This window comes from Colletotrichum scovillei, assembly GCF_011075155.1.
Source record: "Colletotrichum scovillei strain TJNH1 chromosome Unknown Contig00011, whole genome shotgun sequence".
In the NCBI taxonomy this organism is placed as follows: domain Eukaryota; kingdom Fungi; phylum Ascomycota; class Sordariomycetes; order Glomerellales; family Glomerellaceae; genus Colletotrichum; species Colletotrichum scovillei.
This window is the reverse complement of record NW_023336269.1, coordinates 1,398,964-1,424,390: the sequence shown is the minus strand read 5'-3', so window position 1 is coordinate 1,424,390 and position 25,427 is coordinate 1,398,964. Positions and strand designations below refer to the sequence as shown.

The 25,427-nt window shown below is 54.4% G+C and overlaps 10 protein-coding genes across 10 annotated transcripts; 3 read left to right on the top strand and 7 right to left on the bottom strand.

Annotated features, from left to right (window-relative positions):
- Positions 1-13: 13 nt before the first annotated feature.
- HER10_EVM0002110 (potassium/sodium efflux P-type ATPase) lies at positions 14-3,497 on the bottom strand (the record flags this gene model as incomplete). The annotated part of the gene is made up of 5 exons (XM_035471836.1): positions 14-565; positions 630-1,592; positions 1,657-2,177; positions 2,260-3,142; positions 3,240-3,497. The coding sequence occupies 5 exons, from the start codon at positions 3,495-3,497 to the stop codon at positions 14-16; spliced, it is 3,177 nt and encodes a 1,058-aa protein (XP_035326589.1).
- A 1,104-nt stretch (positions 3,498-4,601) lies between these two features.
- On the bottom strand, positions 4,602-5,534 carry HER10_EVM0004286 (uncharacterized protein; the record flags this gene model as incomplete). Its single annotated transcript, XM_035473936.1, has 1 exon — positions 4,602-5,534. Exon 1 carries the CDS (start codon positions 5,433-5,435, stop codon positions 4,602-4,604), a length of 834 nt encoding a protein of 277 aa, XP_035326767.1. The 5' UTR covers positions 5,436-5,534.
- Positions 5,535-5,807: 273 nt separating this feature from the next.
- On the bottom strand, positions 5,808-8,630 carry HER10_EVM0003348 (DEAD/DEAH box helicase; the record flags this gene model as incomplete). Its single annotated transcript, XM_035473028.1, has 2 exons — positions 5,808-8,295; positions 8,366-8,630. 2 exons carry the CDS (start codon positions 8,628-8,630, stop codon positions 5,864-5,866), a joined length of 2,697 nt encoding a protein of 898 aa, XP_035326692.1. The 3' UTR covers positions 5,808-5,863.
- Positions 8,631-9,017: 387 nt separating this feature from the next.
- On the top strand, positions 9,018-9,744 carry HER10_EVM0006928 (DnaJ domain-containing protein; the record flags this gene model as incomplete). Its single annotated transcript, XM_035476499.1, has 2 exons — positions 9,018-9,092; positions 9,175-9,744. The coding sequence occupies 2 exons, from the start codon at positions 9,018-9,020 to the stop codon at positions 9,742-9,744; spliced, it is 645 nt and encodes a 214-aa protein (XP_035326947.1).
- Positions 9,745-10,237: 493 nt separating this feature from the next.
- Positions 10,238-12,521, bottom strand: HER10_EVM0010553 (uncharacterized protein; the record flags this gene model as incomplete). Its single annotated transcript, XM_035480009.1, has 2 exons — positions 11,969-12,521; positions 10,238-11,872 (listed from the first exon to the last, which is right to left on the bottom strand). Exons 1-2 carry the CDS (start codon positions 12,362-12,364, stop codon positions 10,238-10,240), a joined length of 2,031 nt encoding a protein of 676 aa, XP_035327235.1. The 5' UTR covers positions 12,365-12,521.
- Positions 12,522-13,327: 806 nt separating this feature from the next.
- HER10_EVM0003733 (uncharacterized protein) lies at positions 13,328-16,638 on the top strand. Its single transcript, XM_035473397.1, has 2 exons — positions 13,328-15,654; positions 15,707-16,638. Exons 1-2 carry the CDS (start codon positions 14,385-14,387, stop codon positions 16,474-16,476), a joined length of 2,040 nt encoding a protein of 679 aa, XP_035326725.1. The 5' UTR covers positions 13,328-14,384; the 3' UTR covers positions 16,477-16,638.
- A 41-nt stretch (positions 16,639-16,679) lies between these two features.
- On the bottom strand, positions 16,680-17,817 carry HER10_EVM0003276 (uncharacterized protein; the record flags this gene model as incomplete). The annotated part of the gene is made up of 5 exons (XM_035472958.1): positions 17,642-17,817; positions 17,426-17,535; positions 17,079-17,258; positions 16,916-16,977; positions 16,680-16,838 (listed from the first exon to the last, which is right to left on the bottom strand). Exons 1-5 carry the CDS (start codon positions 17,743-17,745, stop codon positions 16,680-16,682), a joined length of 615 nt encoding a protein of 204 aa, XP_035326686.1. The 5' UTR covers positions 17,746-17,817.
- Positions 17,818-18,159: 342 nt separating this feature from the next.
- HER10_EVM0000437 (uncharacterized protein) lies at positions 18,160-19,406 on the bottom strand (the record flags this gene model as incomplete). Its single annotated transcript, XM_035470220.1, has 2 exons — positions 18,702-19,406; positions 18,160-18,640 (listed from the first exon to the last, which is right to left on the bottom strand). The coding sequence occupies exons 1-2, from the start codon at positions 19,340-19,342 to the stop codon at positions 18,160-18,162; spliced, it is 1,122 nt and encodes a 373-aa protein (XP_035326453.1). The 5' UTR covers positions 19,343-19,406.
- A 1,051-nt stretch (positions 19,407-20,457) lies between these two features.
- HER10_EVM0007901 (uncharacterized protein) lies at positions 20,458-24,331 on the top strand. Its single transcript, XM_035477441.1, has 3 exons — positions 20,458-21,228; positions 21,299-22,174; positions 22,226-24,331. The coding sequence occupies exons 1-3, from the start codon at positions 20,787-20,789 to the stop codon at positions 22,513-22,515; spliced, it is 1,608 nt and encodes a 535-aa protein (XP_035327021.1). The 5' UTR covers positions 20,458-20,786; the 3' UTR covers positions 22,516-24,331.
- On the bottom strand, positions 22,535-25,050 carry HER10_EVM0010980 (DNA mismatch repair protein MutL; the record flags this gene model as incomplete). Its single annotated transcript, XM_035480423.1, has 1 exon — positions 22,535-25,050. Exon 1 carries the CDS (start codon positions 24,470-24,472, stop codon positions 22,535-22,537), a length of 1,938 nt encoding a protein of 645 aa, XP_035327270.1. The 5' UTR covers positions 24,473-25,050.
- Between the last annotated feature and the right edge of the window lie 377 nt (positions 25,051-25,427).

Genomic DNA, 25,427 nt, shown 5'->3' with positions numbered 1-25,427 from the left:
CGAGCAAACAACTCTACACTTGAGCTCCGTTCGACTCCGCAAATCCGCTGTCGACCCTGGCTACCATTCTCCGTGCATACACTCTCTTCGCCCACTTATACGCCTCAACACCAGCCATGAAGATGAAAACATCGACAAACACAATCGCCCACTCCCAGCTGATTCCATGATGCATAAACACCACATGATCCAACACGGGTATGTACAGCGTGGGAAACACAACAAAGAAGACAACCGTCACAGACAAAAAGAGAAACTTGTTACCCCACAGATGTTGGCCCCAAGCCTTGAAACCCGCTGGCATGTAGAAGAGAGACCGCCGCGAATCAATCAGCTCCCATGCGAAGAGGAGGAAGATCCAGGTCATGGTCGTATAGCTCGTGGCGCGAGCACGGAATACGGGCTCGCAGGCTGTAGAATAGGCGTTGTTGCACTCGATGCCGAGGTTGCCGCCGTTGAAGCCGAATACAACCAGGGTGAAGGCTCCGAGAACGCAGCCTGCCATGATGAGTCCATAGACCACCATGTCGAGGATGAATTCGTGCGTGAAGACGCCGTATTTGAGCTGGGATATCATTGTCAGTATTCAACTTGCTACTTCCACAGACACGTTGAGGTAGGATGCTCACATTTTGTGGCGGTCGGTTAAGAATGTCCGGCACCGCCTTCTCGAATCCAAGCCCAGTCTCACAGAAAGCACCCGTACCAAGCAACATCCACAGAATCTCCACAGGCGACAAAAGAAAGACAGACGTATCAGTCTCATCCTTGAACGCCAACCCCGTAAGCAGCGCAATCACGAACCCGATATTCGCCGCCAAGACGTGGAGGATAAACTTTTGGATATTATCAAAGATCCGTCGACCTTCTTCGATGGCGTTCAAAATGGACGCAAAGTTGTCATCCGTAAGAACGATGTCCGAAGACTCCTTGGCCACATCAGATCCTGAACCCATTGCGATGCCAATATCGGCCCGCTTCAGACTCGGGCTGTCGTTGACTCCGTCGCCAGTCATGGCTACGTACCGACCGCGGCGGTGAAGCGCTTCAATCATTCGAACTTTGGTACTCGGTGCGCATCGCGCCACCACCAGAGGCAACTGTGGCAGCTCATCGATCTGGGCATCGGTCAAGGCGTCAAAATCGTGTGCGGGCATGACCATCGCCTCGGCGACATCGGCAGCGAGGAGCCGGAGCTTTTCGGGTGGCGGCAGGATGCCAACTTCTGTGGCGATAGCTCGGGCGGTCTGGGGGTGGTCGCCGGTGAGCATGTGGACGACGATGCCAGCTCCTTGGCACATTTCAACACTGGGCCGGGACTCGGGACGGGGAGGGTCGTAGATGCCGATGAGGCCGCGGAAGGTGAGATCGGTCTCGAAGTTGTTGCGATTGGTGGCTTTGCCGTCTGCAAACTGGGCTTCCGAAAGGTCACTGTTAAGAGTTCGATGTGCGAGCGCGAGAACACGGAGACCTTGGCCGGCCAGCACCTCCATGTTTGATATGATGTCTTCTCTATCGCGGTCGGTCAGAGTGCGGGTATCGTCGCCGTACGCGATAGTGCTGCAAGAGCTCAAGACGCGCTCGACAGCGCCCTGTAGGGTCATGTTAGTCAGTATTATAGATATACGTTGATCAATTTGTGCAGCTAAGACTTACCTTTGTGAAAATATGAATCTCTTTCGAGGCCACGTTCTTGAAGATCACAGACATCTTTTTGACATCCGAGTCAAAAGGAAACTCTGCAATCTCTTTCCAAGAAGCTTCTGAGCTTTGGGACAGCTGCACCCTGTTCCAACCAAATCGAGACGCGAACACCTCAATAGCAATCTCGGTGGGTGCCCCGCTAGCCGTCCACTCCCCAGAGCTGGTGGGATCCTCGGCGTTCTGCTTCAGCATTGCCAGATTCGCCAGCGACGCAACATTCAAGAACCACTGCAGAGCAGGCTTTGTCGCAGGCTCATGGTGCGTATCAATCGGCTCGGCCTTCTGATCGTGCTCTTTCTCAGAGACAGAGCTGATATCTTTTGGTTGCCCAGCTGCAAACTGGACTTCACCAGCAAAAGGATTGTATACGTCGTTCGTGGTGTGGACAGAGTACGTGCCGCAGCCCGGAAGCCATGCCTTTCGGACGACCATACGTCCTTGGGTAATCGTGCCGGTCTTGTCGGAGCAGATATCTGAGATATACGGTGGTTAGATATTAAACAATGACGAGGCAAGACAGGCTCCACCGAGATCAGTAGGAGATGGACCACTTACTGCTAACTCCTCCAAGCGCTTCTAGACTGGACAGATTCCGAACAATGACGTGTCTCTCGAGCATCTTCTTGGTGCCAGCAGCCATGGTGACAGTCAGGACCAGTAACAAAGAAACAGGTATCGTCCCAATCGCGGTAGTGACTGCGTAGATAATCACATCCTTGCGAGAGTCAAACTTGTTGACACCAAGAACAACAATGGCGCAGATGATGGCAAACAGAAACAGCCACAGAAATAACTGAGAGAGCTTCCTCTGCAACGGCGTGCCGATGGTAAGTCCCAGGAACTCGCCGATCCACGATTTGGCAGCCATGTACCCAGCAGCAAAGTACGCAAAGACCGAAGCGCTCCCATCCTCGTTGCGCTTCACTCGGGACTTATCTCCCGAGCCGCCGTTCAATGCACCAGCAATGAGACCAATTTCGGTGAACATGCCAGTAGCAAACACGACGCCGCGCCCACGACCTTTCGTGATGACTGTGGAGCTGTACACCACATTAAGTCGATCCCCAGGGCCCGTATCTTCGTCAAACACCGAGTTGGGCATCTTCGAGACAGGCGCGGACTCTCCCGTAAGCAATGCCTCATCCGCCTCCAGGTTGACTGCCTCAATGAGTCTGATATCCGCCGGCACCGAGTCACCCGTATTCAGGTCGATAACGTCTCCCGGCACGACGTCCGCCGTCTGAATCTCGATCGTCTTGCTGTCACGCACGACCTTGCATGTCGGCTTGCCGAGATTCTTCAGCGAGTTGATTGTCTTCTCGGCTTGGAGGGTCTGGAAGAAGCCGATGAAGATGTTCAGAACGATGATGCCGCCCAGAATGCCGCCTTCGATCCAGGCTTGGATGCCGAAACTTGCGCCGAGTGCTAGTAGGAGGACCTGTTTTCAAGTTTCGATGGTTAGCTCGTGTTGTTTTGCATTTCCACGAGCCAATCAAGCGAGATTCTGGCTATATTAGACTCGAGAGACAACTTACCAGAGTCATGGCGTTAAAGATCTGCTCGAGAAAGATTTTCAAAGGCTGAACGCCCTTTTGTTGACGAAGCTCATTGCGCCCCAATTCCGCCAACCGACGGACGGCATCGTCGGGGTCTAACCCATTGGTAACGTCGACATGGAGTTCTTCGAGAACCTGAGCAGCCTCCAAAGAGTGAGGTGGTCGAGAGAGAGGCTTGTTGGATTGTCCCGAGACATGCTCCTGGAAGGAGTCTGTCGTCTTTTCGGTTGCTTTCATCGCTCAGGCGCTGCTCAAGTCGCAAGTCTGTCCTTAACTTTAAAGTCTGATGAGAAGAAAGCAATGCAATTGCGACCTTGGCTGTACGCCGTGATATTTGTAAAGCAGCATTTCTTTGCCATCTCGACCTTTACGCGAAATTCTTCGCTCTACTGGAGACTACGAAAGTCCAAATGCACCATAACCTTCACTCTACTGGTCCCAAAAAGGCAACCAAGACTCAATGGCAACGACGTAGAGAGTTGAGGGCCCATCCTCTGCTTTTCTCATTCGTTGGTAGACCTTACTGGTGTTACCCAGCTGATGGAAACCTGCGAGATGAGTCCGAATGTCCGGTAGCCATTACGTGGGCTGTACGTAACAAAATCCCAAGTCATTGGCTTGTTTCTAGACTGTATGAGAGAGTATAGAGTCAATTGACTCGACCGTAGAAGGTTTGGCGAAAGACAAGCTGCCTTGACCGGGGCTGGAAGGATTACAAAGACGTTGCTGGAGTAGTCCGGGAGAAAGCCATTTTGCGTTCCATCATAGTGGACGGGAGCGACCCGGCAAGTGCATGTACGACATGTAATTGACTTGCCTAATCGGGCAATCAACGTTTGAGCGCGGCTGACTCATGTGGGGAGCCTTCCCGCGCACGCAATGAGAACAAACTTCTTACGCGTCGATGATCTCCGGGTTGTGGGACACGAACGTGAGGCCTTCTTTTGTGAGGCCCGTGGAGGCGGGGAGACGCTAGGCGAAAAGAAGCAGCCAAGACGCAACCCAAGGCTTGTTTCCGCTTGATTCATGTTTGCTCCGAGATACTGAAGTTGACAACTCCATCCAGATCAAAGATCGTTAGCCTAAGCGACGGAAACATCGTAACTTGCAGGCTTGTTATAGCGCATCCCGCAACATCAACGAGAGTTTCCAGATTCTATCGCGAATGATCAAACCAGCATGCTAATGATCAACTCTGCTTAGGAACCCAAGATATGTCCCGGTTTCGGTATTCCGCATCGTCTCTTACCCGAACTTTATAGGTGTGTATTACCAATCTTAAGAAGAATCAAAGTCAAGCCCAGAGACCCTTCACCTCAACGTCTCGATGTCGGTGACGGATCAAACCCCCATCAACCGCCTCATGAGCGGCGTAAACCTCCCCTCCCCATCCATAAGCTGCGCCGCAGGACTCACAAAGTCATCAGCGCAGTGTGCCATACACCCAAACCATCCATACTCGTCGATCCACTCCCTCTCGTCCATCCACCCGCTCAGCTCCTCCGTAAACGCCTCCACCTCGCCCGGGTCCCGACTGATAGACGCAATCTCCGACACGTTGAGCGGCAGCCCGTACCGCTCGTACATGGACGTCAAGTACCTCTTTGCGTGCTCGACATCGCCGCTGTAATAGTGCACCCCAAGGAAATCTGGCCCCATTTTCTTCTCCTTCTTTTCCTCGCCCTCGTAGACAATCCTCATAAACTCCGCAAGCCACGCCTCGCCCCCGGGATCGCTAGCACACGCCGGCCCGACAAGCTTCTTGCCCCTCTTCTCCCGCAACTCGGGCACGACTTTGTCCAGCCACCAGGCCGCGGCGTCCGCCGGCGAGATGCCCTGCCGCTCCGGTTCGTTGAGGTAATGGACCATCTCGGCGTCCGAGTCGCGGATCCAGTCCCACTCCTCCGTGTCCAGCTGGGCGCGCGTGCGGATCATGGGCCGGAAGGGGAGCCGGCCCTTGAGTTCGGGCGGATACCATGCGTTCCAGTTGTGGACGGATTTGAATGGGGTAATCGTAAGTGGTGTTGTTGCTTCTCCTGCTGCTGCTGCTGTGGGCTCGTCGGTAGAGTCTGGTAACGATGCGGTCATGAAGAGCTGATCGATTGCGTCTGGGCGGTCGCGGGTGTTGGTGTAGTCCCATAGGAGGCAGCGTTTTGAAGGTTTGGGGGTTGCCATTGTGGGCAATGAATTATGCTGAATAGACTGCCTACTGATCTAGGTATTGTGCATGAGCGATGATTGAAAGCTGAATATGAGTTTCGTGTCCAGGATTTGGCCATTCGTTGTCGATGTTTGACAGTCAGTCATCACCGGAAGTACAGTGCCGCTGCCTTACGTCACGGCCGCCAAAATCAAGTTCGCGGCCGCCGGCTCCGATTTGGTGAAGGCTCCGCCCCGATGACCTCGTCCAACTGACGCGTCCTCAAAAAGATGTTGACAGCCACTATTACGAACGTGTTAGTACATCAAAATCACCATGAGAGTTCTTCACAGTAGCGAGAAAATTGCGGAGAATACCGCCCAAGTGTTGAACAAAATCGCTTTTCTCTTCCTTGATATATTTTGACAAATGGTGTAAACCCCCACACGAAACCGGACGCCCTCTACTTCCTGTTGCGCTGCGGTCTCGCGTTCTTCTCCATGCGCTTCTGCTTCTCCCATCTCGCCTTCCTGATATCCTCGACGCCCTTGATCTCCTTGCGACTGCCCGCGCCGTCCTTGTACTGGCCGACGCGCTTCTCCTTGGCCTCGGCGATCCTCTTCTTCCGCACCTCGTAGTCGTCCCGGAACTTGTCCGCCTGCTTCGGCGCCTTCTCCTGCTTGTGCTTGTACTGCCGACCGGACGGCAGGTCCGGCAGGTTGCCCTTCTCCATGCCGCCCACCTGGATCCGCCCCAGCCGGTTGGCCTTGCGCCAGCGGTCGAACCGCCCGCTCTGGAAGCTGGCCGCGATCTTGACGCCGCTCTCGCCGCGCACAAACTTGGACCCCTTGGAGCCGTCCTCGTCGTTGGCCCGCGCCACGTACTTGTTCTGCTTCTTGTCCCAGCGCATGCCCGCCGCCCGCGTCGGCTCGCCGAAGCCCTTGGCCGTCTCGTCGTTTGTGAGGTCCATCTGCACGTCGCGCGCCGCCTGCACGAAACTCGACGTCTGCGCGCCCGACGTGACGCCGTAGCCGCGCTCCTCGGCCGCGTTGATCGTTCTCGGGGTGTAGGACATGAAGACGTCCGAGTCGCGCCAGGAATCCGGCTTCTTCTTCTTCTCCTTCTCGCCTGTGTTGGTGATTGTAACCTCGAGGCCGTCATTGTCGTCGGAATCGTCAGAGTTGTAGGCTTCTGCGGCACCGTCGTCCGCTTCCCCATCGAGTCCGTCATCGGAATCGTCCTCGGCACCGTTCAGACCATCCATGTCGTCGTCTGAGTCTAGCTCCTCCTTCTTGTTGCCGCGGTGTGGTGTGATACGTTTCCTCAGCTGCTTCATGACTTCGACTGCCTCACTGCTCGACCCCTTGCCTCCCTTTCCAATCTCGAAGATGGTCTCAGCAGGCCTGAAGCCACTGATCTTGGCCATCATGTCGTTGCGGGCTTGCTCCACAGCGCTAGCGTCTTTGCCGAATAAAGGATGAAGTTCGTGCCAGCCCTTTGTACCCACAAGCTCTCGGGCTCGTTTCGCGCTCTGACTTGAAGCGGAATGCCTGGTCTTTAGGTACAGCTTCTCAGCCTTTGTCGAAACTTTACGCAGCGCCTCCAGGTCGCCCTCCTCTTTCAGGATCTTGTCCATCCACTCCATGTTGATCTCGATCCTGTCTCTCTTCAATCCGCCCACGACGACATCTTCGGCATACGATGGGTCTTCGGTCTCGTGGCCTGCGACGAGCCTGCGGCCAAGGAACAGCTGGAGATCCAGCAGGTAAGGTGTGTCCAGTTCGCGCACAATACTGTATGCCCAACCTCTTTGACCGGCACGAGCCGTACGTCCGACACGGTGGACAAAGACCTTGGGTTGCGGAGGGAAATCGTAGTTGATGACGTTTGCAAGAACGGGGATATCGATACCTCTGGCGGCGACATCCGTCACCACCAAGATGTTTGCTCTGCCGTTTCGGAAGTTCTCGGTGTTGATGCGACGCGCTTCCTGGTCTAGTGAACCGTAGACGTGAGAGACTGCGTAGCCGGCCTTTGTGAGAAGCTGCGCCAGGTATTCAACGTGATGCTTTGTTGCTGCGAAAATAATGGTCGAGTGTTCCGTCGGTTTGCCGGTGCCACCGCCCTCACGCTTCCGCTTCTTTGATGGTGCAACATCCAGGGGGACGCCGTCTGGTGTGCCTTGTGGCATCTTGATGAGGTCGTTGAGAATATGCAGTAGAGAAGCCTCCTTTTCGGCTCCCTTGACGGAGAAGAAGGCACTCTCGAGATCGGGGGAAACCTTTGTCTCGGCGTCCAATCTCACCAGGCTTGGATCTTGCAAACCTGCCCTCGCAAACTCAACCAAAGATGCCGGCAGTGTGGCGGAGAACAGCAGACTCTGTCTCGACAACGGAAGGGCGTGGAGAATCTCCGTAAGCTGGGCAGCGAAACCCATTTCGAAAAGACGATCGGCCTCGTCAAAGACGACGTACTTGATAGACGACAGATCCAGACCCATTTCGACCTTGAGATGGAGGAAACGACCGGGGGTGGCAATGACGATATCGGGATTCGACGACATCATGCTGAACTGGTCCTCCATGCTGTCACCACCGACGAGCAGGATGCACTTCAGGTCCGTCCCCTTGCTGAACTCCTTGACGACCTTGAGCGTCTGGAGCGCAAGTTCACGAGAAGGTGACATGATAAGCGCGCGCGTGCCGACCTTGGCGCTGTGGGCGCGCAGGCGCTCAATCATGGGAATCACAAAGGCCGCAGTCTTTCCGGAACCGGTTCTCGCCATGCCCACGACATCCTTGCGGTCCAAGATCAGAGGGATCGTCTTTCGCTGAATCGGCGTGGGGACGGAGAATCCCTTCTTCGTAATCGCGCGCAGGAGACCGGCATTCAGACCTGCGTGCCACAAAGATTAGTATCTCCAGCGAAAGAACCAAGGTCGTGTAGGAAGGATTCGGCGACTTACCCATGGCCTGGAAACCACCACCTCTCTTTACCGACTTTCCCTTGATGTTGGACGACTTGCGGAACGAAGCAGCCTGCTTCAGCGCAATAAACGCTTCGTCGCCATCCTCGTTCTCCTGCCCCTCTTCGTGGCCGTTCAGGATCCCGTCCATGTCAAAGTCAACGTCTCCCACATCCTGGCCCGCGTCGCTGCCATTGTCGAACAAGTGATCGGCGATGTCGACCTCTCCGTCGGAGGGAGTGGGAGATGCGGCGCGACGAGGCATCTTGAAGCTCCTTGTGATTTTTCTGGCGAGGCCCCCCGGGTTCTGCGGTCGTAAGTTTGGGCCCGTCGAAAAAGTTGATTTTCCCAAGGCGCGGGTTTTGCGAAACGGCAGAGCATCCAAGAGCTGGGCGGCGTCTTTTCGAAAATTTGGGCTTGGGCGGGACGAGAAATTTCTTATCGGATGGCCTTATCTTAGCGTCGTGGGGCAGGCGTTTGTCGGCAGGGGTCTTTAGCGGGTCCAAGTGGCTGTCACTGAGCCTCGTCTCGTGCTCACCAACCGCGCGCGACTGTCAACCTTCAACTACCTTACATCTACAGTTCTCGTTGCCAATTTAGCGAGGTACGGCTGTCAATTTCGACTTTCCTCAACAGACACCCGGGTATCATCATGGCGAGCGAAGACGTCAAAGAAGAGAAAGATGCTCTCGATGCGCTCGAGATCGAGGCAAAGGAGTTCGACAAGGTAAATGCGATCGCCAGACAAACCAAGGTGCACACCTTCCAAAGCCAAACGCTAACAATTTTCCCCTTCACCCGTTTCACAGGATGCAGAAATCGACAGGATCCTCAAAGCCTTCAGGCTAGACGCCTACGCCGTCCTCGACCTGCAACCAGGCGTCCCCGAATCCGACATCAAAATCTGCTACCGCAAAAAGTCCCTCCTCATCCACCCGGACAAGACCAAGAACCCGCTCGCGCCCGACGCTTTCGACCGCCTGAAAAAAGCCCAGACGGAGCTCATGGACGAGAAGCACCGTGAGCGCCTCGACGAGGCCATTGCTGACGCCCGCATGCTCCTCATCCGCGAAAACAAGTGGACCGTCGACAGCCCCGAGCTCAAGACGGACGACTTTGCGAAAAAGTGGCGCAACAAGGCGCGCGAGGTGCTCATCGACAACGAGCACCGCCGGCGGCGGCAGATGAAGGCGCAGATGCAGGAGGAGGGCCGCGAGCAGAAGAAGGAGGAGGAGGAGATTGAGCAGCGGAAGCGCAAGAGGCAGCACGAGCAGGACTGGGAGGCGACGCGGGACCAGCGCATCAGCAGCTGGCGGGATTTCCAAAAGGGAAAGTCGGGCGACGGGAAGAAGAAGAAGAAGATGAAGCCTATTGGCTAAAGTCTGCAATCACGAAAGTGGGAAGGGATTGAGCTCTAGTATGGGTTTGCATTGTTTTCGTCTTTTTCTCCATCTACAGGCGGGAAAGGGGGTTGGTGTTTTGAGGGGATCATTCTTCACTACAGTTCGACAGGTCTCGACTACGGATTACTCGGGCACAAAGCATGCACACAGCATGTTTATATCAACGAATCAGTGAGTTTGTTGTTTATTGACCACCGCGGTTATGTCCCTAACCATCTCAGAAGTGCAATGCTCGTGTCTCCTTCCCCAAACGTTCCCCTTATCCCCTTTCGAGGGAGTTTTTATCTACCAGGTAAGCACCTTTCCCTTCCGTTCGTTGTATCGTGGCTATGATTGCTTCATGATTTCGAAAACATGTACTTTTGGCACCTCTGCTCGAAAGCTTCGTGATATGTTGAAACCCGGGAGTCGCCCCCTCCCCCCCTCCTACTCCTTCAGGATTCTGTTATCCAACCCCCGGATCCTCCACTCATGCCTTGTTCTTCTTCTTGTACTGGATGAACCGTCCCAGATTCAACACAGCCTCCTCAGTACGCGTGCGCAGCTCAGGAAGAGTTCTCTTATCAATCGTCTTGACCAAAGCCTTGACCTTGGGCTGAACCGCCTCGAGGTGCTGGATAAAGTTGTCCTTCCAGAAGACCTCCTTGTCGCAAGGCATGTCCTCGTCTCCGTAAATGTCGAACAACTGGTTCAAGGCCTCGACGGCGTCGGCCGCCGGGGTCTCTGGCAAGGCCGTCACCACCGTGATCAGGAACACGCCAATCTCCCTGTTGAGCGCAAGGGGCGTCGGGTCCCGCGCCAGCTGGCCCAGGACGCCGATGCACTTTACGCCGAGACCCTGGAAGGGATCTTCGGGCTCCTCGTCCTTTGCCTTGTCTCCGTTGGCCGCCGTCTCGGCCGCCTGTTTTGAGGGCAGGTTCTTGGTCGCGTGGTACAGCGCCATGAACTTTGTGTGCTCGTCGCCGCTGAGGGGTAGGCGGCGGGGTAGGCTGCGGGACACGGCCCACGCGAGGCTGGTGACTTTTGTGGCGAGCTCGACGTCGGCGGTGTTGGCGGCCAGGATCGGGGCGATGACTTGGCCCCAGACGGCCTTGCCGGACGGGGCCCAGGCCTTGAGGATGCCGGCGTTGTGGTCGTCGGAGAAGTCAAAGACGGAGATGGACCAGGCGATGTTGCTGAGGGCGGCCAGGGCGTGGGCTTGTACCCGGACGTCGTCGCCCTCTGCTTGTGAAGATGATGGGGTGGCGAGGGTGATGAGCTGCGGGATGGCCTGTTGGACTAGCTCGCGCAGGGTGGGCAGGTCGTCCATGGTCGCCTCCTCGTCGACGTCGTCGTCGGCGCCGGTGACGAGGTCCATGTCGGCCTGCATTTCGTCTTCGTCCATGGAGTCATCGTCGTCGTTCTCTTCGTCCTCACCAATATCCTCGTCGCCGGAGCCGTTGTCCTCCTTGACGTCCTCGTCCATGGCGGTGTCGTCGTCTTCTATTCCGTTCCATTCCTCCTTCTTGGCCTTCTTGCTGTCGCCTCCCTGGAGAGACTGCTGCAGCGTGGTTCCAACGTCAGCCAGAATCTCCAGGGCAAGCTGAAGAACCTCGGTGGGGTTGGACCATTGGCTCCTGGGTGGCAAATCAGTTTCCGGCGTGGTGTTCTTGAGTGCCGATGACAGGATCGGGATGAGTGAAGCGTCAGATAGATCCTTGGGGCCCGGGGTGCTGTCGAACCAATGCAAGGTGGTGAAAATGTTGTGCAGAATACCGCAGGCCAGGACGCCCTTTGCGCCAGCGACCTCCTGCAGCTTAGTCAAGGCCGTGAGCGGCTTGGGGCTCTCGTCGGCGACGACATCCTGCGCCAGACGCTGGTTGTCTTCGGAGAGGGTCAGGAGGGCCGAGAGAGCGTCGAGACAGATGCTTGACGGTGTGTCGGGGTGAGCGATGACGGTGAAGAGCAAGTGCTTGATACCCTCGATGCCCACAATGGCCTCGAGAACCTCATCCTGGGCCTCGGCGAGAGCAGACAAAAGGCCAATGACGGACTCGGTGATGGTCCATGTGACCTTTGTCTCGCCCTTGCTCAGAGATGAGCCCTTGGCAAGGTTTTGGAGAATCTGGGTTTGTCGTGTTAGCGCACGGTAAACACTCACACTCACTCACACACACGGGTTCTTGTTAGTGAGTTTGAAATGAGTGGCAACTTGACTTACAGTCTGAGAAGCAAAACCAATGGCGCTCAACACATCTTGACGGTACAGGTGAATGCAAAAGTCGGCCTCCTCCTCCTCGGCGAGAACGCGCAAAATGTCCCAACCGGCGGCGCGGCTATCGAGGCTGGCGTCGGTGAGGGTCTCGTTCAGGACGATGTGGACAATCTGCTCACGCAGCAGCAGCTTCCGGCACTTTTCGTTGGAGACGAGGTTGGAGACGGCCTCGGCGGCGGCGGTGCGCGACTTGGGGTCGGCGCTCTGCAGGTCCTTGATGACGGGCAGGATGGACTTTTCCCTGAGGGCGGCGAGCTCGGGGTCGGAGGGGGGCTTGACGGTTTTGGCGATGGGGTCCTTGCGATGGCTTGGGCCGCCTCTGTTTCGTCTTGACTTTCCCATTTTGTATGACTATGATTGGGTGTATTTGTGAGATCTTGTGTGGTGTGTTATGGGTTGTGAAGAGAGTGAGGATGAGATATTGTGAGGTTTGGAGATGGCTTCTTATTCGGGATTTGGGCCAATGTTCGTGACCGACCCTATCAAAAAAGTTCCCAATGCTTCACTTCCCGAAAAAATAGAGTGACGAACTGAAAAAAAATTCAAAAAAGGTGTTGCTATGGGCAGCCACAATGTGGCTCGTGTTCCCGCCCGGCGCCCCGTACCACCGATCTCCATTCGCCAATCACCAAGCGCCTCAGCAATTGGTCCCCGTCCGTCGACCAGATCTATCAGTACGTACTCATTTTCCTCACGTTGACTGTGGAACACAACGCGGAATGACGGCCCACGAGAGAAAGAGCACAGCAGGGATGACATATTTAGTGTACTATACATAGGCAGACGCGGGCAGACACATGGCTCGGATACCCGATCGAGGGAGAGAGTCCAGGCTTGTTTTCCGGGCCGGAAAGTTCAAGCTTCAGAGTTCAAGGTACGGATGCCCCAAAGGCTGACCGCTGACGGGAGCCTGCAAGGTACCTTTCCCCGCCCACTGCGTAGGGGCGCCACGCTAAGGTCAGGAACAGTACATTGCGTTCCCCAACCTTGTGAGACATTGGGAGAGACAAGTTCAATTGACGTTTAACACCTCTTAGCTGTCACGCCTGTCAAGTACATAAGGCATTTGGCAATCGCGTTTGATGGAACTCAACCCAGGTACGTAGCTTACGTACTGCTGCTGTAAGTAGCACTAAGTACATTCCTAGGTACGTAGAATGATGGATGACATTGCTGTCACCGTGTCACACGCCCCTTCCTTGCTTGGGACACCACCAGACGGACGCCAAGCCGGACACTTTAAACACCTTTTTTTCAACGGTCCCCTTAACGGACTTCACTTAATGCCACTTTTGCTTTTTTACCTTCGCGTCTCTCCCTCGATCCCTTTTCGTACAGCTGTCATTATCAGCGCTCCGTACAGATACCAATACCTACCTGCAGTTCTGTACCTACAGTCTTCGGATCCCCGTCGACTATCGCTCAGCCTCTCTCGCACAAGCACACGTACGACCGTGAACACTATCTCTCGAATCCTCGAGTCCACGTCAACCTTGACGCATCACGATCACTAGTACCCATCCAAACTAAAAGCAAAAGCAAGAGCAAAAGCTTCGAGATCGTCTGTCCACCCCCACCACGCGCATCTTCCTCCGGGCCACGTCCGGACCAGCTCCACAGATCCACCACCCAGTACCCACCAAAGCTCGCGTCTGTGACATTGCACCACGCTGCACAGCCCAGCTGGAGCAGACAACCCTGGGATCTCAAATCTCTCGTCAAGGTCTGGCCCATCTAGGTGATCAATTGCCGGCAACGTTCCAACAGGGGAGGAAAACGAAGGGGAACCGCATGGGAAAAGGGGACCACTTGTTGATTCCCACAGTTGCGCTAACTTTCTTCCCTTTCGTGTACGGAGTGCCTACGAACGAATACCTTGCGCATCGCATCTCACGGCATCTCTCGTCCCATCCCGGCCAGTCCCATCTGATCCCGTCCCGCTGGCCCGCTTCAGCAACTGCGTCTGTTTCAACTGCTGTGCTGTCCTGTACGCTCGCTGCTGCTCAGCTTTAGCCTCGACCTTACTCGCCCTCCTCCTGCTCCTGCTTCTACTCCTACTCCTGCGTCGATTACCCTTCAACTTTGCATCTGGAGCTCTCCAACGGATAACGCAGCCCAGCCAGCTTCTCTACCACCTCGACGGGAAGATGTGAGACGCCCAACCCTCGGATCACCGCTCCCCCCTCCCTTGCAACTTTCAGTCCTTTTTTCGGTGAACGTGTACCATCCACGCACGCTTCGTCTTACCTTCGCTTCCACTTCTCCCTTGCCCTTCTTACTTTCTCTCTTCCCCTCTTCTTCCTTTAAACTGTCCTCAGGCCCATCGCTGCTGCACCTCTCCGTCCCTCCCAGATAGAGAAGCATGCCGGATCCATGGCGCCAATTACGCTCCTTCGTTTTCCTCAGCGATGAAGAGATGGGGAAGAAGGACGACGACCACCACCGCCCTGGCGGCAGCGCCATCAAGAACCCCATGCTGCTTCGAAACAGGAACCCCCAATGGCAGCCCGCCGCCAAGATGCCCTCCCGCCGCCTCTTCCGACGCATCGCCTACCTCCTCGTCATTGCCGCCGGCCTCTGGTACCTCCTGAGCGACCTCTCCCTCGGTTTCGGCCAACGGCCCCCGAACTACATCTACCCGTACCCCGAAGACGCCTCTCCGTCCCGCGATCCCTCGTCACGAAAGCCCGGCCGACTAGCTCAAGGTCAACCCATCCCGCCGGCCGCAGAACACGACTACAATGGCCCCGTCAAGTTCCACCGGCTCGCCAACTCGCTGCACGCCATTGCTGCTACCAAGGGCAGCCAGCCTATCAACCAAAATGTCCTCTTCGCCGCCTCCAACTTGCGCAGCATATCGAGCTTGCTACCGTTCGCATGTAAGATGGGCACTGAGTTGAGGAGCTACGTACACTTCGCCGTCATGAGCAGGAGCGACATCAACCTCGACGAGCTCAAGAAGATCAACGGCGTGGACGATACCTGCTACATCATCTGGCACGATGCCCGAGCCGACTTCTCCCCCCTCTCGACCGACGCTCGACTCGAACAATCCGCGGTCCGCGCGCTGCGACACATAAGCACATACATGCATCCTCAAGCTATCCTCATTGACGGTTCCGACGACGAATACGTTCCCTTCACGAAAGGAATGCGCGACGAGACAGGCAGGCTCAAGACCCCGCTGATTGAGCTTCCTGCTGGTGCATGGACACATCTTTCATGGCTGTCGAAGCTCGACAGTGCTTCCCTGGCTGCGTGGAACCAGGTCAGCGTCGACATCCTGATCCAGGCCCCGGCGAGCGGGTCAGGCAGCCTGTTGCGGCTGCTCAAGTCTCTCAATGACGCCGATTTCACTGCCTTCTCGATCCCTCACCTCACCATTGAGCTACCGCAAGACATTGAACCTGCGACGGCCAAGTTCCTCGAGACGTTCCGCTGGCCGCCGCCACATGTGCATAACCCTGGGCGTGTGCAGATGCTCTCCCTAAGGCATAGAATACCGAGACAGCGCATGACGGAGGAGGAGAGTTCCATCCGATTTCTCGAATCTTTCTGGCCAACAACGCCAAAGTACTCTCATATTCTAGTTCTTTCACCGCAGGCGGAGCTTGCGCCTGGTTTCTTCCATTGTAGGCATACCCCATGTCAAAAGAACTGAAACATCTGACTAACGATTACCAGACCTTAAATACACGGTGTTGGAGTACCGCTACTCTCGCCTGACCACCCTCCAGAAATGGGACCAACGTCTGCTTGGCATTAGCATGACCACGCCTTCCATGTACCTGAACGGCAAGAAGGATTTCATCGAGCCGACGGCAGAAGGCGCAAGCGATCTCGAACCCGGAACCTCTTACCTGTGGCAAGCTCCCAACAGCAACGCCGTTCTCTTCTTCGGCGACAGGTGGATCGAGCTGCACGGCCTCGTATCGCAAGTCGACGCGCTGCAACACGCGCGGGGTGCCGAGCCATCGCCGGCGCTGATTGCCGAAAAGCAGGTCAGCAAGATGTACCCCTCCTGGCTGGAACACATGCTGCGCCTGTCCCGGCTCAGGGGCTACTTCACGCTGTATCCCAGCGCGGAGACGGCAGCCACGATCGCGACAGTGCACCAGGAGCTCTACCAGGCCCCCGAGGAATACGAGAAGGAAGGTGGGGAGGGTAAGAAGACGGCGAGTCTCTCGGAATCGAGGTTTGGCTCTGGGTCCCTGGTTCAGACAATGGACACGCTGCCGAACAATGGTAGTCTCAAGCCCGCCAATGACCTTCCCCTGCTCGGCTGGGAGGGCGAGGGTACGAACCTAAGGCACATCTATCAAATGGCGATAGAGTACATGTTCACATGGCGCGAGCAAGTCGGCGGCTGCAGCAAAGAAGAGTCCCAGCGGGATCATGTGGATGGGTCCGCGAGGGATCTGTTCTGCACGCCTGATGGTAAACTCAAGGCTTAATAGAGAATGAAGTGAGTGCGGAGCAAAATCCTAGGGGAAGAAAGCCCGTGAATTTTGTGCCAAGTGTATACTATATAGACCCTTTTTATATACCCACGGGATGGATGGAACATCAGCATGGACTGACACGGCGCGACGAAGACAAAGGCACAAAAAGGTGGGATACAAATAAGCGAATTGAGATTTTTTTGTTTGCAGAATGTTCATTTCAAGACTGGTCCCGCAACAAAAGCTGCTGCTGCTGCTGCTTCTGCAGTAGTTGATGTATTTTTCTGTCCTTCTTGAGAGTTTGCAGATATTTTCGTGATGACGAGTAAGACGACGCATGTTCCCACGATGCTGAGAGCCACCACGGCGAGGACCTAGGGTATTCGAGTCAATATAAAAGCAACCTCCTAATTTGCTGTGAGAAAGAGGCGGGGAGATAATGAGAACTTACAAGCTGCGTCCTCCATCCGGTTTGCACGATGGCCGCTTTGCGACTATACTTGTTGACGGTTTCTTACATGCACATTAGCCATCTGCGCGTCTTGCAGGCTCCGCAGTGAAGATGTGGAACAGTGGGAAAAGGGGGACAAGGAGCAGAGGGTGGAAAGACTCACTTATGTAGTTCCCGATCCCGAGACACAGACACGCGACGGCCAAGATCCAAAAGATGATGCCGAGGGGTTTGGCCATGCGCAGCTCGAGCTGGCTGGGCTCGGATTTCAGGTGGAAGGAGAGGACGATGGCGACGGCGACGATGGACATGTAGACGGAGAGGCGGAGGTAGCTTAGGAATGCTGTGCGGTGAGTTGGTGGGTGGTTAGTATGTAGTTCAACTGGTTTTGTTGTGATGTTTGAATGAAGCGCCGACGGGCCGAAGGGAGTGAGAGGATGAGCGAGAGAGCGTTTATGAGAAGAATCAAAAGTATGAGTAAAAAGAGAAGACGAAGGGTGTTGGACGTACTCCTCTCATTTGCGCAGTGGTCGCGCGCATCGCTGGTTTCGTTCTGGAAGAGGAGGGGGCCGAAGATGGGCCATGCGAGGAATGTTGATTTTCCCGCGTGGCCTGAGCCGCTGTCGATGGTGATGAGTTGTCAGTTTGAGACGGTGTTATTACAGACGAAGAAACCTCGGACAGGATCAAGTGTCGAGCGAGGGAAAGAGTTAGTATCATACTTACCCAAGGTCGCCGACGTCAATTGGTCTCAAGAGCTCTGAGGGCCGGAGGGGCGCGCAGCAGTGGAAGGTTAGGTCTTCGTCGTCCATGTCTGGTCGCGAAGCCATGGCTGAATTGCAGTATGCTCAATTGATTCGAATGGTCAAATGTGAATTGAAGACTCTGAGTGTGAACATGAGGTTGAGTGACGGGAACTTGGAAGTCTGGGCACGGCAGGTTTGGAAATGGCAACCGGATTTGATCACAAGCGCCATGTATGGTGTCATTTGAGCACTGTATGGTTTCTACCAGACTAAGGCCTCAAGCCAAGGATTTGGCGCCTGCGCGGACACTGTGCGGCAACGGTCATCGGCGATCGGGCTCCACCTCGGCTCACCCGACTTACACTCTAGCCGACCTCGCCGGCGTTTGTGGAACATCTCTTACTCTTTGTCAAGAGTGGAACGAAACAATTCAAGCTTGATAAGTTCTCTTTATTGTATTATTCAGATCTATTTTGTCTTGAGAGACTCTTCTTCCACTCAAAGTCGAGGAGTTGGGGCCTTCTTCGCTCCGCACAAAGACTTCTTTGGGTCTTCTACCCAGGCGCAATATGATATCCAGACTTGAATCGCTGCCAGCACCGTTGCAAGAATACCGAAGATTGCCGCCACTATAAACGCGGCTAGAGCGCACTTGTACATGTGCCGTGGGGATTTCCTCCGTTCTGCGTAGCGTTCCCATCTTGTTGTCGGTGTCGGGTCTTCGACCTCTTTCAGCAGACGGGCCAGCCTCGGGGCCCAGTGCGGATACTGCATGTACAGGTCCTGAAGGTCTTCGGGTATGTCCTGGTCGGCCGAGTGATCCAGAGAGAGGAGACAAGGTTTGAGGAGATCCGGGTCCAGATCTTGTCGTTGAACCCATTTCTGCAGAATTCGCTGGGATTGCTTGTCACCAAAGGGAGGAAACACGAGGTCGAGGGTTCTGAGGGTCTCTAACAGGAACTTAGGCGGTAAGCAGCCACTATGTTGCTACTTAGCAAGTGTTTTGTTATTCTCAGGGCGATGGGCAGACTGATTCTTACAGAGATAGAGCCTCAAGTTTGGTGTGGCTCAGATCCGCATTGTCGGCCTTGAGTACCTCGAGGCCATGTTCGAGGAATGCACGGTGGTGAAAGACCAACAACGTCTTGAATCCCTCTCCTTTGATCAAGGATAGATGATCCGACAAAGTGTCAGTCGCTGCGATGTTGACCCCAGCGTTTTTGGACAGGGTATGGGCGGTAAGGTTTCCAATGCTGACAGACTGCTCCGGTATCCCTCCAGCGAACGCTTCTGGATACACACGGTTGAGAAAGGATGAAAGTGACTCGTCGATCTTCCATTCATGGACATCGTAACTTCCAAGTGCGGTACCTTGTGTTTGGCATGCTGTCATAAATATCAATCGCACGGCACACTCCAAGATCGCTTCGGCGCTTTCGTGATTGGCAGAGGCGATGATTGATTCTTTCGCCGCCGAAGGATTTGATTTGAGCTGTACAACTGTTCTCCGCAGCTCATCTTCGTCACACCGAGAACTTGTTGCAGCAAACCGATCCGTGTAGCACTTTAAGAGTTGCGCACTTCGTAAACACCGTGTCGATGAAGCACCATCTCCGACCTTGTTTGCCCAAATGGCATTGGCAAGGCTATGTTCGACTGAATCATTCCCAGTAGGTTCCATTTCGTGTTGCTCGTGATTCGGCTTGCAGCAACTCTTTCCCAATTGTTGATGAACAGCAATCGCGTGGGCACTGTCGGATTTTGAAGCTTCCGATAGGGCTGTGTCGATTGTAAATTTCAGGCAGGCTCTCTTGGCATGATCGCATTAAGCGCGGTCTATTGGTGACGAGTCTGACACATCAGCTATCCCTTCCAATGATAGATGCTCAACCCAACGAGTAGCATGCGTAGCTTTCCCAGGTGGCGTGGCCATACGAGGCGTCCAGGTCAGCCCAACCAAGGAGTCAGCCTGGGCGTCTTCCCTTGATTGATGAGGTGCGTAAAGTCCGTACTCCCAGTGGCTAATTCTATTCCTCCCTCTCCCGCTTTTCTCAACTCGAACATCATGGGCTTCGGGGGCCTCATCGCCATGCTCGTATAACACCTCGAACTCAAATACACACCTACGTACCAATAATCTTTCGACTTATTGCCGATCGTCCAATGCTCTATACCCCTCTTTTCTGGATTCAATGAACGGTACTCGCTTCTCGGAGGTGATTGAATCCATTCGGTCACCCAGAATGTCTTGGGCGTTACCAGCTTCGCGAGAGGAAACGCAGGACAACATCAATCGCGCCATGCTACTGATATCAATCGCAGTCGCTTCTTGGACGCTAAACTACCTCGGTACTGCCGATGCCATATGCTTCTTGATATCATCTGACGTGGTGGGACTTCCTGTGTATGCGCTTGCAGAAGCATTCGTAATCGCAATGTTCAACGACGAGACGCCTATCTCGATAGACACCGACTATATGAATCAAAATTGTCAAACAATCTCATGCAGTACCCAGGGTGATGAAACCCAGTATACAGATCCCAGCAACACAGTGGCCGATAACGATTCCAGTGCGCTCGCGGATTATGTCGAAGTTCTACAGACTACCAGAGCGTGGGTCTTAGGTCCGCTGAGGTTGGAGCCTGTCAGGGCAAACCGCAATTACGCCTTCACCGACGAAGATAGAGATATTTTGAACATCTTCAAATCAGGGCTGCGGGTTTACACACATTCATTCTACCATCGAACTGGGCGCCAGTTCCCGGAAATCACACAATCCTTGGTATCCATACAGATGTGGCTAAAACCCACCGCCAAAACATACATTTGCATCTCTGGTTTCAGTAATCCGCAAGATATTGAAGCATTCGACAAAGTGTTGTCAAAAAAAGGCTACAAGGACGCTTGCAGACCCTTGGAATTCTGCTATGAACTGAGTCACATCACACTCTCAGCTAGCTCCGGGGTATACGACGTGAAGTCTTCCAGCACAGGGACTCTTTGCGGCAGCATAGCTATCTTTGTGCAGTCCAATGGGCCTCAGATCAAGTCAACTATCGGGGGACTAATTGAGGTTGATAGTCAGAGTTTTGCCTTGACAACAAAACACAGACCGGAGACCGAGATGGTCACAGATAGCGAGGAAGACAGTCCATCCTTGGCTGACTTGATGCTGAAACTTCTCGAAGACAGAGGAGTCGAAGAACTCACTCCCCAGAAATCTCCCCCTGCATCCGTTGATAGTTCAAACAAAGGGGCTATGACTCCTTTGGTGGACGAGGTTGACACCTGGGAGGATTGGGACCTCATTCCTATCGAAAAAGCACGACGCCTACCGAATTTCGTCCCCAATAACAAATCGTCGGAGAACACGACGAGAAGTAGACCGGTCACCAAGTTCGTCGACTTCGACACGAACAGCTTTTACAATGCCCTCCCGTGGCCAGTCCTCATCATCTCGGGCATGAGCGGCGTCCTTGACGGACTGCTGTCCTCGAATCCCTCGTACATGCATTGCGGTATAGACAGCTCCCACGAAGTGTGGACTGTCAAGCTGAAGCAACACGGTACGATTTGCAGTCAAGCTCTTCTCATAATAGGCAGGCTGGTTAATTTATTTATCTGACGCGCTTCTAGATCTCCAAGCAGGTGACTCCGGCTCATGGGTCGTCCGAAAGAGCGATCACGGCCTTCTCGGTATGGTGGTGGCACGCTCAGCTGGCACGGCTTACATGGTATCATTTGACAAGATAAGAGAGAGCATTGAGAGGAGTAGGAGTTTGGCGCCACACTCCGTCGAATTGCCGAAATTTTCAACCAAGAGAAGTCTCTCTCAACGCCGTGCACAGCTCATGTCGGATATCAACGAAGGTCTCTCTCAATATCATGAGGCTACACCCCCCGACAACGCCATGACCCAAAACAACCCCGTGGGATTGCGTCTCTCCAGTCTAGTGTCCCCGCTAGGCTCTGCACTTCAGACACTGCAAAACCTCATGTCGACGGTGATAGGCCCCATGAAAGACGTGTTGAAGCCGTACATGGAAAATCCCCCAGCACGAATTCCAAGGAGCGGTGGCGAATCGGAGCCGCTTTTCAATATCGCAAACCTCCCTAACAGCTTTCCCTCTCTCCTCCAAGCGCTTGACACCCGCACAATTCTCGATGTATGCCGTTGCGTCCATCCCTTGCAGTACGTCTCGTTTGCTGTTGCAGTACTCTTCATATCCCTTCGGCTTTCTGTCGGCCCTGCAACCATACCCGTTGGCTTTTTCTACTGGTTTCCCCTCTATAATTGCGTACTGCTTTATTTAGCCGGAGCTTTGATTTTTGTACGCAACCCCATTGGGCGCACCTCAGAAGAGTCTCATGGGGACTATCACATCCGACTGAGAAGGATAAACGCTTTCAGAAAACACTTCTTAATGTGGATGGCGATTTATTGGGGGAGGTGTGATTTCTATGCTGTTGGAATTTGCTTGATATCAGGCGACGAGTTAGACGAGGATCTATGTAAGTTTTCTTTCGAACCCTTGTGCCTGGTACAAACTGACGGGTTGAAAGCATGGCACATGTTCTGCCGAGCTAGAGACGCATCTTCTCCCCAAACCCCAACGAAATCCACAGTGAAGGAAGCATCCCGGTCCATTTGGAAGTTGATCTCTTCCGATTTCAGGGGCTTCCGTGGAATGTTCGAGGTGTCTTATACAGCTATTGCATGGTTTCTTTACACGAAGATATTTCGACGGCCAAACCCCATGCCTTCTGACGAGGATGAACCCAGAGGACCCCAGGCGTCTGAAAGGGCCAGAAATATCCCATATGACGATGATGGGCCATCGCGATCGAGATGAGAAACCAAGTTGTCCACTCCTAGCATCTCTCGAATACACGATACAAGCCCTTCAGATCAGCAACCTCCAACACGGCAGCCTTCATCAACGACGTAGTCGCAACCAACCTCGCCTTGAAGGCAGGGAAGAACACATGCTCAATCGCGAAACGCACATTTCTCCGCCGTTCCGCAAGCTGATCATCGATCTTGACCTCCTCCTCATTCTCGTCAGCCTCCCCGCCAACCGTCGGCGGCAGCTGCTCAGGCACATAGAAAGACGCCAACTCTTTCAAAAAGGTATCAAAACACAGCTTCTCATCCTCCCAGTTGACGCAGGGTCCGAGACGCAGCAGGAAACGAGGCAACTTGACCATGGCGGGTGTGTAGCCCTTGATCAGGAGGGGGATGGTGAGCAGCTCGCCCGCAGGGGAAACTTCGAGGGAGAAGTACTCGGTAAGCATTTCACGCCGCTCAATGAGCTGGGCGGCGACCTTCTCGACAACGTCATCAATTTCAAAGTCCTCTTCGGGAGACTCGATATTCGCCTTCTCAACCTCAGCGCCGATGCGGAGGATCTCTCGCAGGTCCAGCGGCGGCGTGAAGCGGATGGTGCCAAAATTGCCAAAATCCGTCAGCCCGACTTGATAGCAGTACTCGTAACAGGTCCGACCGTAGTCAATAAGATACATCTTGACACCGCCCTGAATAGCGGCCAATCGACGACGTTCGTCGACGACGCCGACAAATGTGTGATTTGCAAAGATTTCTGTGAGGTCGTTGTGCATGTCTTCCCTTACCTCGGCCCGAAGCTCCTTGACGCTAGTAAGCCTCATTGGTGCAAAGGGCCTATCGACCGTTTCGTACTGAATGTGCTCCGAGGCAGACAAGGCGTTCTCGTCAGCTGCCCCGGCTGCAGCCGCAGTAAGCCCGGGCGATGCCTTGGAGGGCGTAGCAGCTGTGGCTGAGGGCAGCATGCTGGTGATTTTCCGCAAGCTCGTATCGGTACGGACGAGGTTGTTAGAGTTCCTCCGTGGTCTTTTCGAGCCTGGCGTTTCTCTTGCGGGCGTCGCTGGGGTTCCCTCGCCCTCGGCCTGAGGGGATATCTCCATCATCTGACCACCCGGGAGCAAGCTCTGTGTCATGAATGTGCGACTTGTGTCTACCTCTGCCAGCTTAGAGCGTATGTGCTCGCATATTGATTGAATGACGTCATCTTCGTTCAGGAAATGCACTTCTTGCTTCGTGGGATGGACGTTGACGTCGACTCGAGCAGGGTCGATCTCGAGGCTGAGGTAGATGAATGGCCGACCGCCCTTGGGTAAAAATGAGGCGTACAGCTGCTCAAGCGCCTTTCTTATGGTAGTTGACTCTACACACCGGTGGTTGATGAATAGGAGAAAGGTAGTCTTTTTAATGTTGTAGTTGGCGTTCGTAGCCCATCCAGTAGCCTTGAAGCCCCAACGGTCTTCTGAGGTTGAGAACTGCATTAACTCGTTGGCGACACTTGAGCCGTATATCTGCCGTATTCGGTCGATTTCGCTTGCTGCAGCTTGGATGGATACACTGGTACCCGATTCGCCGTGCTTCTTGCAGGAGAAGCCCACTCCCTTACAGTGGATGGCGTAACGTCCAACAATGTCGATGATCTTATTGTATTCCTCAGCAGGCGACCTAAATGCTCTTCGACGTGTCGGTATGTTATAGAACATGTCTTCGACGCTGATCTGCGTACCCTGGCGCCCAGCAGTGGGCTTGGGCTCGGCCGACTGACCGGGCTTGGCCGGAGCCAGCTTGCCATCGAGATATGTGGCACGCCATGCGCAATTCGAGTCTTTGGTCTTGGTAGTCACGGAGAGATGGGCGATGTGGCTGATACTTGCTAGGGCTTCGCCTCTGAAGCCATACGTGGCAATCGAGGTGAGGTCCTCGAAGGCGGTGATCTTAGAAGTCGTATGACGCTCACAGAGAATCTCCATGTCTTCTCTCTTGAGCAGAGTCAGAACGGATAGGTAGATTTACGAACAGGACGCATGCCATGTCATACCTGAATACCGCATCCATTGTCGGTGATTTGCAGGAGTTTGAGGCCACCCTCCTTGACCAATACCTCGAGAGCGGTGGCACCTGCGTCAACGGAGTTCTCGATCAATTCTTTCAGCGCATTGACAGGGGCAACAATGATCTCTCCAGCGGCGATTTTATTGACTACATTCTGATCGAGGGCCTGCATACGCCTGTCAGAAGTGTAGCACGCCGAGTAAGCGGCAAATGCAACTCACGCGAATGCGACGAGGCCCTTGAGAGTCTTCCAGATCATCCTCCGCCTTCCGCTTCGTGCCAGCAGAAGGAGCGGGATCGACTTCCATATGGTCAGCCATGGCCGTCTGAGGTTCGAGAAGGCTCAATGTTGCTAGTAGCTGTTGCGGGACAGTGTAACACCAGCAAGGCGAGGCAGGAAGGCAGCTCAACAGCAAAACATCCTCACCCAACAGCTTCAGTCAGTTGGCTTGGGAATCAGTGTGAATGTACGAATTGGCAAGGTTGTCGAGTGGAGGGGAGAAAAGGCCTGCTGCCGGCGAAGATGGAGTCGCGACTACCGGGCCCATGGGTTCCCAGAGTTTGGCGCGTCTTCACGTGAGCAGCTGTTTAGTCAGCCAAAACCACTTTATGGAAGGTGCTTGCCTTGGAACCACGAACCTTCCTCGGGCACCTCAGCTACCCCGGTACGTACCAAAGTCGCCGTCCTTACCCACCGCATCCCACAACCTAAGGTAATGAGCCAGCCTACACCCATCTGCACATTACTTCAACAACCTATCAACCTCCCACCCAGGTTGCTGCAACAATACACATCCCTGACAATGCCTCTACCGCAGTAGCCCCTGGGTAATACAGTTTACGGTTGCAGTCCTCGAATCCATGTCGTCTTCA

Bases quoted from the DNA above. Each gene is read 5' to 3' on its own strand.
- HER10_EVM0007901 (XM_035477441.1), top strand. From the start codon at position 20,787: ATGGTCACAGATAGCGAGGAAGACAGTCCATCCTTGGCTGACTTGATG. The intron at 21,229-21,298 runs GTACGATTTGCA...ACGCGCTTCTAG, and splicing joins TGTCAAGCTGAAGCAACACG to ATCTCCAAGCAGGTGACTCC. The intron at 22,175-22,225 runs GTAAGTTTTCTT...ACGGGTTGAAAG, and splicing joins CGAGTTAGACGAGGATCTAT to CATGGCACATGTTCTGCCGA.
- HER10_EVM0003733 (XM_035473397.1), top strand. From the start codon at position 14,385: ATGCCGGATCCATGGCGCCAATTACGCTCCTTCGTTTTCCTCAGCGAT. The intron at 15,655-15,706 runs GTAGGCATACCC...AACGATTACCAG, and splicing joins TGCGCCTGGTTTCTTCCATT to ACCTTAAATACACGGTGTTG.